At 39.8% G+C, this 14,801-nt stretch overlaps 2 protein-coding genes across 5 annotated transcripts in view; one reads left to right on the forward strand and one right to left on the reverse strand.

The window, feature by feature from the left end:
- LOC111547272 (keratin, type I cytoskeletal 9-like) overlaps window positions 1–1,217 on the reverse strand; it is a 114,148-nt gene extending 112,931 nt beyond the window's left edge. The window contains exons 1-2 of the mRNA XM_023218984.1: window positions 850–1,217; window positions 434–793 (exon numbers count right to left, since the gene is read on the reverse strand). Of these exons, the coding sequence (XP_023074752.1) occupies window positions 434–793; window positions 850–1,217 (728 nt within the window). The remainder of the gene's footprint in view (window positions 1–433; window positions 794–849) is intronic.
- Window positions 672–14,801, forward strand: part of REV3L (REV3 like, DNA directed polymerase zeta catalytic subunit) — a 171,358-nt gene continuing 157,228 nt past the window's right edge. For 2 of the 4 annotated variants that reach the window (XM_026456416.1, XM_023219060.2), the window contains exon 1: window positions 672–1,354. In XM_026456416.1, the coding sequence (XP_026312201.1) occupies window positions 1,216–1,354 (139 nt within the window). In that variant the 5' untranslated portion in view covers window positions 672–1,215. Of the gene's footprint in view, window positions 1,355–12,241; window positions 12,370–14,801 lie in introns of all 4 variants that reach the window. The other 2 variants (XM_026456418.1, XM_026456417.1) reach the window with 2 other exon arrangements.

The following is a 14,801-nucleotide window of genomic DNA, read 5'->3' on the forward strand; positions in this document are numbered from 1 at the left end:
AATAAAACCAACGAAGGATATATTAGGGCGAGAGCGAAAGAAGGGGGCGGGAGAAAAACACGGTAGTGGGAAATCCCTGCGCACTGGATATGTCAACCCCTCGCAAAGCTAAGAGCCGTGCGTGAACAAATCTCATCAAATGGCCCCGCGCAGACACTGCAGCAGCAGGGAGGAGGGGGCACAGCGGCTCGCGCTGCACGTTCGGGAAGGGGGAGCGCCAGGGCGGCCCTTTTATAGGCCGAAGCCCGCGCGCCCCCACCTTTCGCACCGCCCCCGGGCCACGCGCGGAGCCGCGGCGTTACCTGAGAAGGGCCGGCTGCGTCCGCACCCGGCCCCTCCCGTTCCGCCGCCCGCCCGCCCTTCCCTCCCGCGAGGCCGCAGCGGCACGAGATCTGCGCCTCGCCTCCCTCCTCCCGCGGGCGGATTTTCTTACCTTGTGAAAAACCGTCTCCGCGGCTGCCCCCGCCTCCTCTGCTGGATGTGAAATGGCGGTCGGCGAGGCAAGTGTGAGCACCGCAGCTCCTGCCAATCCCGCATAGCCGCCAAAACGGCCCCGAACACTGGCGCCCCCCTCCCGCAAGCCCCTCGAAGCCCATCCATGAGATCGGTGCTCCGCCGCCCCTTCCGCTGCCCCTCACCCAGGTGACCGTGCCCGCCGGCCGAGTCATCGATCCCGCGCGGGCCCGGTCGGCCGCCGGCCGCCTCCCTCACTGCGTGCCCCGGAGGCGGGGGAGAAAGCACCTTCTCGGCCCCCGCCCTCCGTGTTCCGCTCGGGCGCCCGCCCGCTCGCTCCCTTTCCCGCCGAGCCCCCTCCCCCGCACTACTCGCAGCCCTCCCTTCGCCACACACACCCCCCTCTCCCCTCCCCCAGTGGTTGCGTCCGTGACATCATCATCATGGCAACAAGAGCTGCAGCCTGGGACCGAGGAGCCCGTGTGATTCCCGGCGGCCGCGGCAGTGGCGGCAGCACCAGCACCGACGAAAGCTCGAGGGCTTCTCTCCTGCGGCCTCTTGCCGGGTGCTCCTGAGGAGGCGGCGGCAGCAGCGCCTACACCGCCCCGCCCGCCGCCGCTCCTCGAGGTGTCTGTGTGTGAGGGGAGGGGGCCGAGCCGAGAAGGGGAGGGGGCGCCGCCGCCGCTGCGGAGGGAGCCGCCGCCGCTGCTGCTGCCGCTGCCGGGTCGCCAGTGAAGGGAGGCAGTGGCGGCGGCGGCTAACATGTTTTCAGTGAGGATAGTGACTGCAGACTACTACATGGCCAGCCCGCTGCAGGGGCTGGATACCTGCCAATCCCCCCTCACCCAGGCCCCTGTCAAGAAGGTGCCGGTGGTGCGAATCTTCGGAGCGACCCCGGCAGGTAAGCGGGCGCCGGGCGCGGGGCGGGAGCGGGAGTCGGCGGGGCGCCGGGGCCGCCCTCCCCGCCGCGCACACGCGCGCACGCCGCCGGCGCCGGCAGTCTCCGTGGATCGCTGCCGCGTCTTCCCTCCCCTACGCCCTCCTCGCCTTTTCTCTCGCGCGTGACAAGAGGCGCAAAAATGTGGGTCCGCGCGAGCGCTGCGCGGCGCCCCCACCCCCGGGCAGGGAGGCGGCGAGCGCCGAGTGTTTACACTGCGTGTGGCGGCCGGGAGTGGGAGCCGCACTCCAGGGCGCGGGCCGGGGGAGCGAAAGCCGCGAGCGCCCCGGACGGCGGGCCAGGTCGCCGCGCCATGCCCATCGGTGGACGGGTTCGTAGGGTCCGCTCTGAGGTCGGTCGCTAGTGGGACCCCGGACATCCCTTGTGTCCCTGAAGTGCCGCTTTCTGGAAACGGGGAAGTGTCAGCCTTGTTGTCAGTCGCTCCCCATGGCCTCTTTTCACCCTCGCTCTCCTCTGCCCCTTCCGGAGATGCAGTGGGCCGAAGAGAGTGGCGCCTGGGGCCAGATAATCTTTCTCACTGGGGTGACCGTGTGACTCTGCTGAGAGTGCAGGTCTGACTCCTTAGAGTTTAGTGCCAGAGCGTCTGGGGACAGGGCAGCATCCTCAGGTGCAGTGCTTTCAGGAAGTGTTCATCCATGGAAGTAGGAAATGCGTGTTTATGTTGCCCAACGTAAAACATCACACTTAACGGGGTGAATTTATTAGGAACCACAGCCAGACTCAGCAGCACGGACATTTTGAAAGGCTCCTAGGCTGGGCTGTAGGCTTGCGTTTTAAGTACAGGTGTATTTTTTAAACACAACTATGTTGAAGAGGGGGTGGGAAGGGGAGAGACAGCAGGGACACAAGGTACGTTCTCAAAAACTCTTGGGGTTTATGATGATTTAAAAAAGATAGAGGGTCAATTTACTAGGTGTTTTAAAATGGTTTTGCTTTTTTGTATGCTTTGAACTGCTTCCATGAAATAATGGAGTTCTAGGAAATAATGCCTCCTAGGAAAGGATGCTCTTCCCTCTAGCTATGAATTGCCCTATGGGATTTTAGATAGCATTTCCCACTTGATGCTCCTTGCCCTCATCACCATTCATCTTGTTACTACAGTCAGTTTCTGTGGACTACCAAGATAATAGCGCTTTCCCAAACACAAGCACTCATTAAGCTGTTATCTTTTAATGTGAATTCTCTTTGTTAAAATGCCAATGTCGTGAGATTTGGTAGCATATTCCTTTTTAAACTAGTGAATATGATTTTGATATGAACCTTGAAAGATGGGGAATTTGAGTGCTTTTAACATGTTGAAAGTGTAACACTTGAAACTTTGGAGGCTGGGAAATCGAGATGAAGTGTTCTATAAACCAGGTTTTCTGCCCTTTTAATTGTAGTGGTGCTGTCTTTGTTTCCAGTTGGAATTTCACTGTAATGCTCTGTTCTCACTTCAGATGCAGAGGAAGGATAAGATAGTGAAGTTGATATGGCTCTGTTCAGCCAGCTTTCCGAATCATAAAGGGACATGCTAATAGGATATACTGTGGCATTTCTGTGTATTACAGCTTGTATGGTTTGAATTACTTTTCCACACATAATTTTTTCTCCTTCACACAAGTCATTAAATATGTTTACCTGAGAGATAGTCAAGCTTTGTTTTATAGGAAAGTTTCATTTGTGGAAATAAATGAGTTTCACTATAAGCTAACTAATTCTATTACGTGAGAAATTGCTCCTTAAAAATATAGAATATTATATGCTTTTGTTTTTCTGAATATTTTTATTTTTTTTATTTTTTTTTTTTATTATACTTTAAGTTCTAGGGTACATGTGCATAACGTGCAGGTTACATATGTATACATGTGCCATGTTGGTGTGCTGCACCCATCAACTCGTCAGCACCCATCAATTCATCATTTATATCAGGTATAACTCCCCAATGCAATCCCTCCCCCCTCCCCCCTCCCCATGATAGGCCCCAGTGTGTGATGTTCCCCTTCCCGAGTCCAAGTGAGCTCATTGTTCAGTTCCCACCTATGAGTGAGAACATGCGGTGTTTGGTTTTCTCTTCTTGTGATAATTTGCTAAGAATGATGGTTTCCAGCTGCATCCATGTCTCTACAAATTTTCTGAATATTTTTAAAAAGACACATTAACTGTTTCCTATTTCATCCTTCATGGACATCCCACAATAGATTACCCCTTATTTAAAAAAAAAAAAAACACCGAAAAAACCAAAGACTAACAACCCCCCCTGTGGGTTTTTTTTTGTTTTTTTGGTATATACTTTGAAATTTATATTTTAAATGAATTAAAAAGTGACACTTTTTATATGTACATTGAAGGACATCAAACTTGATACAGAGAAAGTCAAATTTTAAATTAAGGATTATCAAATTTGCTATATAGTTCACAGTTTGCAACAAAAATGTTTGTTTCAACAAGAAAATCTTTGAAGTCATTGGCATACATTTAGAGTTTACACTTTTCATAAACCAAGCCAGCATTTTTATTAGTACGTCAGAAACTCCCAGTGAGATTAATATTAATTAAACATAATCAAAAACTGCAGAATTATCTGCTTTTGAATTATCTCCCCACGGAAAACTAGTCCAATAAAATAAAACGTGAAAATTATTAATATAAAAGAGAGGCCAGTCTGACTTAGTAAAACTCTGAATGCTAGAATTTTTAATGAAGACAGATTTGTTTAAAAGTAAACATATAAACATAATGCAAAGATATAAACGTAGTTTATATTATATCCTTATAGTTTATATCTTTACTAACAAGTAAAATAAGGAAAAAATGTGTAACACATGATAAACCTGTGCTACATAAAATACCATAAACATACTTTTTTCATATATAGGAATTAATTTGGGAGGTCCTTAATGCTTTACCTTGGTTTGGAGAGAAAATGTTTTAAAATTGAGTTTGCCTTACAAATGAGATACTGAAAAATAGCAACCAAAGATATTTTTTCTCAAATGGCCATTTCAAAATTATATTACAGATTCTGAACTGATTGGATTAATACCCTTTTACTAGTTTAGTTTTTCTATTATTGCATGAAAAGCATTTTTCTGCTTTAGAAAACAGTCCAGTTGACTTTGATTGTTCTGTGTTTTGAGGACGTATCTTGAGTAATTTAAGAAATAAAGTGTTTTGGGTTTAAAAACTTCCATGTCTTAAGTTAGTGAAATTTGAAAAGGTATTTTTAAAAAGAGGGATATTCAGGGCTGGGTGCTGTGGCTCATGCCACTAATCCCAACACTTTGGAAGGCAGAGGCAGGAGGATCCCTTGAACCCAGGAGTGGGAGACCAGCCTGGGCAACATAGTCTCTACAAAACGAACAGACAAAGAAACAAAAATTGGCTGGGCGTGGTGGTGTGCACCTGTAGTACTAGCTATTTGGGAAGCTGAGACAGGAGAATCGCTTGAGCCCAGAAGGTTGAGGCTGCAATGAGCCAAGATCCCGCCCCCACACCAGCCTGGGCAACAGAGCCGAGACCCTGCCTTAAAAAAAAAAAAAAAAAAAAGTGGGATATTCCTATTTGAATGGTAAATCCTGAGTGATTTAATCCCTTGCCAACTGAGGATATTGATTCCTAAGGGAATCACGTAAAGTTTCTTCATCTGAGTTACGGAATTTTTTAAAAAACGAAAACAAACTTCCTCTCCATTTATTTAGCTAGTTGTTTAAATGTCTTGAGCATTATTTTGACATAATCAAATTGAGCAATATCATTTGTAGAAGAAATTGTTAATTTTTTCTTTTATAACAACATTTTGGTAACGTATTAATGGAGGGAAGAAAGGTTATGAATAAAGTATAGGACAATGTTTTTTCATTTAGATTTGAATATAGGTGTGACCACTCAGAGAATTCACTGCAGATAAAATCATCAGGCTTCATTTGAGAATTTGACTTAGGTAGACTTGGGAAGCTGTCCATTTTCCACATCTCGACTGTTGCTTAGTTGCTTGATGTAACTCACTTCATGCTGAGTTTAGACAGCTCTCACAGTTTCCTCAGCACCAGGTTAAACAGAACTATCCTTTGAAAGAGCTTCCCTGCTGAGATGCAGAGTAGGAGTAAATAGAAGAGTGTGAGATGTTCACAAAGCAAGTAATTAAACAAAGTAGGCCAGACAGACTATAGAGGGAGCTGCTTGTCTTTAAGATTACTCTAAGGGACTCTACCACTTCCTTTAGCTTAGAGAATATTTTGATAGATTGTTCTAGATGCTGCTAGCCATGAAATCAAACTTTTCAACATAAGAAATGGGTAATTCTGAAATGCTATATAAGTTTACACAGATGCTTATTCAAATTATAAATATATTCTCATTGTTTATATTTTATAAAGTTAAATATAAGAAACTACCAGAATAACCTCTTTTTTGTTTTGGTAAATTGGAGTTACATTTACAATAAGAATAATTTTAAAAACTAGCTTTTATCAATAACTCAGGTTCAAAAATTTCTCTAATAGAATCTGCTTTGTTCATGCTCTGTTTTTTACTAAGTTATTTAAAAATATTTTAAGATCGTATAACACCTATTTGATTACAATTATTGGAGAGATTTTCAGGAACACTATGGAGATTTGATGACTCATCACAAGCAAATTGGTCACTTTCTTTTAGTGTGTATTTGAAACCCTGAGTAGCAAGTTATTTTAGCTTTAAGTGCCTGAAGAACAGCCTTACCCTCCAGAAGCTCACAATGTAGTAGAGATGATGGGCATGTAAACTTAAGTCAAATGCAGTATGACTGGACTATAGAAATGTGTGTAAGACAGAGCAAGGATTCAGTGGGAGACACGTTCTATATCCAGGCAAAAAGGGAGTCAGGGAAGACTTTGTGAAGGAAATATGGATTAGTCATGTTAAAGGAATTTTTAAGGAACTTAAAATTTCAGATAGAGGAACAGCTACAAGGTAATTGACAGATTAAGAAAACTGCTCTTTGCAGGGCAGTTTGGCAATGTATATTAGAATCCTTGAAATGTTCTTTTTTGACCCAATAATTATAGTTTTAGGGATTTTAATCTATGAACGTAAATCTTTTGGCAAATCTCGTTGTCTTTTGAATCCATCTGCTGCTTTTCATAATCATCACCACCCTAAACTACTAGCATTTTTGGTCAGGTGTAGTACAGTAGCCTCCTAATCTTGATTTATCCCAATCTACTTTGTCCCCTTCTGATCTGTTTCCTGTGATCAGAAGGATCTTTTAAAAATGCAAACCTGATTACATCACCCTACTGTTTGATATGCTTCAGTAACTTTCCATTGCATTCAGGATATGGACAAAACTCTGTGTCTTATATGGTGGCATCTACCTGTCTTACAAGGTCTTGCATAGTCTGGCCATTACCTTTCTGTCTAGTCATGACTTGAGCCATGTTCTTGACTTACTCTTTTTGTTCCAGCCATATTGGCCTTATCTCAGTCCCTTGTTCTTGCCATGCTCCTTCCCACAGTGAGGGCTTTGTACCTGGCGTTGCCCCTGCCTAGAATGTTTTTACTTGTCTTTCACCTAAACTTCGATTTATCTTTCCTCAGGGAAGCCTTCCCTGTCATAGACTCTCAAAGCACCATGAACTCTTCTCATAGTACTTGCTGTCATTGTAATTTTATGTCTTAGAGAATAACATGTTTTTCCAAATAGATTGTAAGCTCCAGAAATCCTGATAATGTGTTTCTTTTTCCTCACCATTATAGAGTTAATGTTTACCACAGAGCTTGAAACTCATCTGTTAATTCTTGCAACTCATTTGTTGCAAGAATTAATAAATAGATGATAATCATCACAGAGAACTCTAAATGTTCAACAATTGGTAAATGGTTGCATCAACTGGGTATATTCATTTGGGAGGATGTGTTTAAGACATGTTTTAGAAGTATGTGTAACAACATGGGAAAGTGCTGTCATTGTATTATGTGAAAAAAATTTGTTTACAAAATAGTCACTTATTAAAAGTGTGGAAAAAAATACACGAAAGTATAAAAGTTGGTTATCTCTGGAAGGTATGTTTTATATTTTCAGATTTTTCACAGAGAACATGTACTGATTTTATAATTTAAAAAAATCTGTGTGCAAAATTAAGGAAAAATTGGTTTTCTAGATATGGTTCCAGAAATGTAGTAAGAGACATGAGATTCGTAATGGTCTCCAAAACGTGTCAACCAAAATGTATGATTGCATGATGATTATATTGAACTTAATTATATAAATTGCATTTAGGAACTGCAAAATGAGTCATATATTAAAGCAAGCCAGTAATTTCTGGTTTTATTATTCTTACTTGTATGTAAAGTACTTTTAATTTTAAAATGTTTTGAAAAGTAACACGGTTTTGGCACATGACAGCACTAAAACAGAGTAAAGACTAGAATTAACTCAAATATATATGAGAACTTAATACAGGTTGAGCATCCTTTATCCAAAACTCCATAATCTGAAATCCTTCAAAATCTGAAATGTTTTGAGCACTAACATGATGCCACAAGTAGAAAATTCCACACCTGACCTTGTTGTGATGGGTCGCAGTCAAAACTTTGTTTCAGGCTGGATGCAGTGGCTCATGTCTGTAATCTCAACACTTTGGGAGGCTAAGGTAGGAGGATTGCTTGAGCCCAGGAATTCGAGACCATCCTGGGCAACATGGAAAGACCCTATCTCTACAAAAAAAAATACAAAAATTAGCCAGGCAGGTTGGTACACGTTTGTGGTTCCAGGAGGCTGAGGCAGGAGGATTGCTTGAGCCCAGGGGGTGAAGTCCGCAGTGAGTCGTGATTGTACGACTGCATTCCAGCCTGGGTGACGGAGCAAGTTCCTGTCTCAAAAACAACCAAAACAGCTGTGTTTCGTGTGTAACATTATTTAAAATTACATAAAATTACATTCAGGTTTGGTCCCATCCTCAGGATATCTCATGTATGTGCAAATATTCTAAAATCTGAAAAAATCCGAAACACTTCTAGTCCCAAGCATTTCAGATAAGAGATATTCAACTTGTATATGAAAATGGATCCCACCTTCATTTATGAGTAGGGAAAAAGAATAATTATTTAATAAACAGTGTTGGGATAGCCAGTTAGTCATCTGGAAAAATAATGTTGGCTTCCAGAGGAGTTAAAGATTTAAATATGAAACAACGAAACAAAAAATGTAGGGTAATTATTTTTTACATAATCCAGGATTGGTGAAGTCCTTTAATAGCATACTAGATTGCTGGATTTTAGGACATAAAAATAAAATTCTGTATAGGGGAAAAAATCAAACAAAGTTAAAGAGAAACAGACTAGTAAAACTTATTTGTATACTTCACAAAGGGCTAAGTTCCTCTTAATACAAAGAACTAGAAAATAATCCAGTAGAAAAATTAGCAAAGAGAATTCATATGAAAAGATGTACAGTTTTATTTATAATATAATAAAGATGTAAATTAAAGCTTCAACATACTCTTTGTCACCCATCAAATGAGCAAAGGTTATGTATAGTATAACTTGGGAAAGGTGAGAAGAAGAGAGAAAATGGTCAGCCTCATACATTGCTGGTGGGATTATAAAGTGTTCATATTCTATAGAAAGCAGTTTGAAAATGATTTCCAAAATTTAAAACACAGATATATTTTGTTCTAGTAATTCCATTATAGGATTTTATTCTCTAGAAGATTTTGCATATATGTCAAATAAATATGTAAGAATATTTGTGGCAGCATTATTTGTTACTGCAAAAGATTGGAAACAAGCTAAACATATATCAGTAGGGAAGTATTTGGGTGAATTATGGTATTTGTATTCTACAAAATACTAGTCAGCCTTTAAAAGTAATGAGAGAATGTTATGTGTACCGCTATGGTGCCATGTCTAAGATACGAGGAAAAAAAGCAAGAGGCATGACTGCATGGGCAGTTTGCTGCCATTTGTGTGGTTAAAATATCTATTTTTTGTATACTATATATGCCTAAGTATTAGAATAAAATTCTTTATTATAATAAAATCCATATATATATATGGGCAGATATAGAATGTAATGTGCATTGGAGGATACAGGAGAGTCTGATGACAGTAGTTGCCTCCAGTGTGTAGGCGTGGTTGCCTAGAGGACAAAGGTGGACTGACTTTTTAAGTACACGATTTGGTGATTTTTCAGTATTTTAAAATCACGTGCATGTAATACTATTCAAAGTTAATATTTTTAAGTTGTGTTTTGCTTACAGGAATTTGTAAGAAATTAAAAATAAAAGACCATTAATAGTTGTTACAAACGAATGATTACTGCAATACTGTTTTTAACTTTAGGTATTGTTAGAAATCTTCTAATTCAAAGTTTTCAGTTGCTGTTACATGGCTCACAGAAGGGTAGTCCTAGTGGAATGGGGGCTGAAGGAAGGCATTGGGGTTCCTGTGAACAGATAGCATGGTGAGTGACAACCAGCAGTTACTGTTCCTTTTGATATTTTAAGTGCATTAAATGAGGTGTGCCTTACTACTTGGAATCTACTTCAGCAGCCAGCCACAGTGTACAGCTGCCTCTTGTGGGAAAGGGATCATGGAATTGTTACTGGAATTTGTATTCACGGTGCCAAAGGAACATGCCACCTACCACAAGGTGCAACCCACTTACAGTGAGAGGACAAGGAAGCAGGGAGGGTGTCCCTGGTGGTCCAGCTCCAGGCCTCACTATCTGTATTCACCTGTGTTGGATGCTGCTCGTCATGTGTGTTTGATGTGCTCTGCAAGGTGACTGCCTAATAGTGCATGTATGTTTGTCAGAAATAAAGCATGATTTTAATTTTGAAATATTCTTGATGGGAAGAAGTTTAGTTTTGAAATTCATATTAAAATTTTCAGCATTACATATGTCAAAAAATATCTACCGTAATACTTTACATTTTATCTTCTGTAATTAGAAAATATGATAATTTTTTTTCACCAGGCACTATGGAGATGCCTCCAGATGCCCTCCTGTTGTCCCAGTGTGCTAAAATTTTTTTTGCTAACAAGTTTTATTTGCAATGTTAAAAGGGGTGAGAAACATCATTCTAGTCAAATGTACTCGTTTTACATAAAGAAAACAAATCTACATAGCAGGCTCAGGGATTTGTCCAGTGTCCTAGTGTTGGTTGGTGTGAGGCTGGATTTGAAAATTGGGAATCTTGGATCTTGACTCTTTAGCTCTCATCTCCTCACACTGACCTCCTCTCCCCGCAAAACATGAGGGAATGTTGGAGGAAGGCATTGATGATAATTGAAAGACAAAAATACAGAACCTCAGAGGAATTATTGAAAGAACTGCACATATGTAGTTGAGAAATCTTTGAGACCCTACGGTGTCTAATAGTGCTTAGAATCTTCTTATATAATAATATAAAACATATATTATTATATATAATATTAATCTTCTATAATCTAGAATAGATTACAGTAGGATTAGTTTTATGATGATTTGGCTGTATCTTTAAGAAAACAAGATTATAGCAAAAGGAGTTTAGGGCAAACATAAACAAAAATCGATACTAAAATTGTACGTATGCAATTTCCAAAAAAGGAAGGAGGGAATATATGAGACCTTTCAAGTTCCTCTGGTGCTATAATTAAATTTTCTCTCATCTTGCTTTTGATTGGATTAGAATTCACTCAATTAAAGATAATCTAGGGCTGGGCACCTATAATCCCAGCCCTTTGGGAGGCAGAGGCAGGAAGATTGCCTGAGCCCAGGAGTTTGAGACCAGTCTGGACAACATGGCAAGACCCTGTCTCTTTAAGAAAAAAAAAAAAGAAAAGATAATCTAAGTGAAAAATGATTCAAGTTTAAATAGGTTGGGTTAAAGTAGGTTTTAGAGGATATTGTCATTGGCGCTGGATATTTCAAAGAAATATAACTTACTTATAAAGTGAGAAATGGGCTGTGGTATGGGGTATGTCACTTTGGTATCTGGCTGCCATTTTAACATCATAGTGATAATAAGAGGAAATAATGGGAGTTAAGGAACAGTGAACTTCAGGTGAAATTGTGTTAACTTGTGATTTCCATGTAAATACAGATAAGGCAGGAATGAGTGTCTTAGGCATTTAGAAAGAACTCTGTCTACTGTCCAAACATAAGTATTTTAAGTAAAAGTAAGACCCTCTTAATGACAGCCTATTTAACCTTTTTAGTGTTTTTGTTTGGGGTGTGTGTGTGTTTTCTGTCGTTCCTTCTAAGTTTTGCAGATGATCTTGTATTTCTTCCAGCTCTCTGTAGGTTTTTAAATATTTCATTTTATAAATGAAAAATACTTTGTTGCTTAATTAGGATTGGTAAACTGGACTGTTTTCTGTAACAGAAATTGAATACACACCTAGCAAAGTAAATTCTGAGAAAAATGAGTAGTAATTGTCAATGGAAAATTTCATGGTTTTTTTTTTTTTTTTTGGTCAATTATACTTTCTTTTTAGATGATAGTTCTGGGAAATACTAAGAATTTGAGCTCAATTTACTTTGGGGCATTACTATATAAACAATTCAAATAATAAAAGAAAGTGTGTTACCTCAAAAATGCCTTGTGTAATATATAACAGTTCACAAGATTTCTATTTTTCTTCCATTTATTACAATTACCAAGGAAGTGTAACAAGAATTAAAATAAATAATATTGTTTTGCATATATATTTTTATACTTCAAAGTAATTCATATACTAAATTAGGTTTTATTTGAGATGGTGAAATGAAAGACTTTGTAAATAAGAATACATGTCGATAAGTGAAAAATGTACAGTTAAAACATGTTGGCATACTCCTAGTTTCTCAGAACAAGAAAATGACTAATCTAAATTTCATTTCAGAATAAAACCCAAGACAAGCCACATAAAAGCAACCTAAAAATTAAACTGTCATCATATTATTTGTTTTAAAACTATGGAATAATATATCTGAGGAAGATTTCTCTCAAAATTGTTTTTCTCAATTTCAAGTAAGTAATTTATTTTGGTTAATATATTGGGGTGAGGGGGGTGGGGGTGAGCCTTGGCATTGAAGTTGGTAAATCCTACTCATCCTTAAGTAACAACTTAAATATCAACCTCTAAAGCCTTCTGTGACTCCTTTGCCCATTCCCAAAGATTATCTCCTTGGTTTTCCAAGTCTTCGTCCCCTTCCACATTGCTGTTAAAGGATCTATTACAATGAATATTGTGTTTGTCTCTAAGAATAGTCATGTGGCGCTATCTTTATGGGCCCCACCTCATACTTCTCAACCCCACTGCCTTCTGTTGCTGAGAGATCCCGAGCAAGTTATTATACTTATGTTAGCCTTAATTTCCTCCTCTGTAAAGTGAGTTTTAATCATTTATACAGCACAGTGTTATTATGATTGAATAAGATAACCAGCAAATATCTGGCATATATAGTAACATAAATGTTACTTTCTTTACCTGTCTTATCTCCAGAATCTGCTACATTACCTCATATACTGAATGCTCTTTAAAATGTTTGAATTGAAATAAAAGATGGAATTTTTCCTCACATTGGGAGAAACTAAAACATCTGCACATTGTGGTGTGAGACTTTTTACATTTGGTTAGTGACATATCTACAGGTTAGGTAATTGCCTGTTTAAAAATACTTTTTAAAAATGTGGCTATATTTTATAAGTGGTCCATCAGGGCCTGAAAAGAACCTTACTTTTCCAAAGCCATCAGTAAGTAGTGCCTTAAAAAAAAAAAAAGTGATTGAACATGTTGAAAGTATGTATGCTAGATGTCACATAAAAGTGACATTGTCAATAGGATTTATTGCTCTCTTCTTGTAAATTTGTAACACACACAAAAATGGAAGCTTTTGTATTTTAAACCTACTTAGGATTGTGGAATGTGGACTAAATGATTTATTATTGCCCAGAGCTTCACCTCTCATCATCATATATTTTCTACATACATTCCTAGGTTTTGTTTAATAACATTGTCTTTTAATTTTTTTTTTTTTTTTTGAGATGAAGTCTCACTCTGTCACCCATGCTGGAGTGTAGAGGCGCAATCTCAGCTCCATGCAACCTCCACCTCCCAAGTTCAAATGATTCTCCTGCCTCAGCCTCTCAAGTAGCTGGATTTACAGCCACGTGCCACCACATCTGGCTAATTTTTGTATTTTTAGTAGACATGGAATTTCACCATGTTGGTCAGGCTGGTTTCAAACTCCTGACCTCAGGTGATCTGCCCACCTCAGCCTCCCAAAGTTCTGGAATTACAGGCATGAGCCATCACCACACCCCGGCATGTCTTTTAATTTTTAAATGAAGTCATTAGAAAGGTATCTAGATTAATTATGATGTCTCACACCTTAGTTGATAATGCTTAATGTTTTGAAAATAGAAACCATGTTATTATAGTTAAAAGACCTTAATTTTACATTATTATACTAAAAGAGGTGGTAAACCGTTTATTGAGTAAGGACTGTGTTCTAAGCTATTTAGTCTTCACAACAGTTCTATAAAATAGGACTGTTATCCCCATTTTACAGTTGAGGAAATGAGGCATAGAGAGGTTAATTTGCCTAAAGTGTTGTAACATAATGTTTACCTCATACCATGTGAGGATTAAATGAGAAAACATGTATTAGGCCATTACCCACTTAAACAGAAGAAAGAGTGAAGCAAAGTCTGAGATGAGTGTCTTCTCACACTTCCAGAATTTGATAATAACCATTATTGAGATGTGACAGTGACCATGAATATATTCTTATTCACATTCGCGCGCGTGTGTGTGTGTGTCATAGTAAACCCTGGTACTCTGTTAACCCATTTTTTTTCTGATGCAATATTAATGTCTCCTCTCAAATTCATGCTCCCATTTGGACTGAATTAATGTATATGTGTTTACAAGGTGATAGTAGAATTTTAATATCAATCCAATAGGCAATTTTTATAAGTTCAGTGTAATTAAATAGTATGTAGATATATTCTTCATTGTGAAATTTAAAAAGCAGAATAGGTTAGGGAAAAATCTTCTTTGACCACCTATTCCCCTCTCTACTTAGATTAGCTTTTGCTGTATGATAAACCTCCCCAAAACATAGTGCTGTGAAACAATAGGCATTTGTTAGCCTGATTCTGGGCTGGGCTCAGTTAAGCGATTCTGCTGCAGCTTATGTCTGGCCTTGCTGATGTGGCCTCAGTCAGCTGATGGGTCAGCTGGGAGCTGGTTGGTCTAGGATAGCTATGTCTGGATAATTCATACCGGTTGTTGGCTTGGGTGATGGGGGCCATGTGTCTCCAACAGGCTAGGCATGGCTCTTTCACCTGGAGGCAGTAGTAAGGTTTACAGAAGTAACTAGTGATGGCAAGCCTCATATATTTTCTGTTGTCCATAGGCCAAAGCAGATCAACATGGCCAATTCCACAATAGGTAT

The sequence above is a fragment of the Piliocolobus tephrosceles genome, chromosome 5, assembly GCF_002776525.5.
Source record: "Piliocolobus tephrosceles isolate RC106 chromosome 5, ASM277652v3, whole genome shotgun sequence".
NCBI classification, from domain to species: Eukaryota; Metazoa; Chordata; class Mammalia; order Primates; family Cercopithecidae; genus Piliocolobus; species Piliocolobus tephrosceles.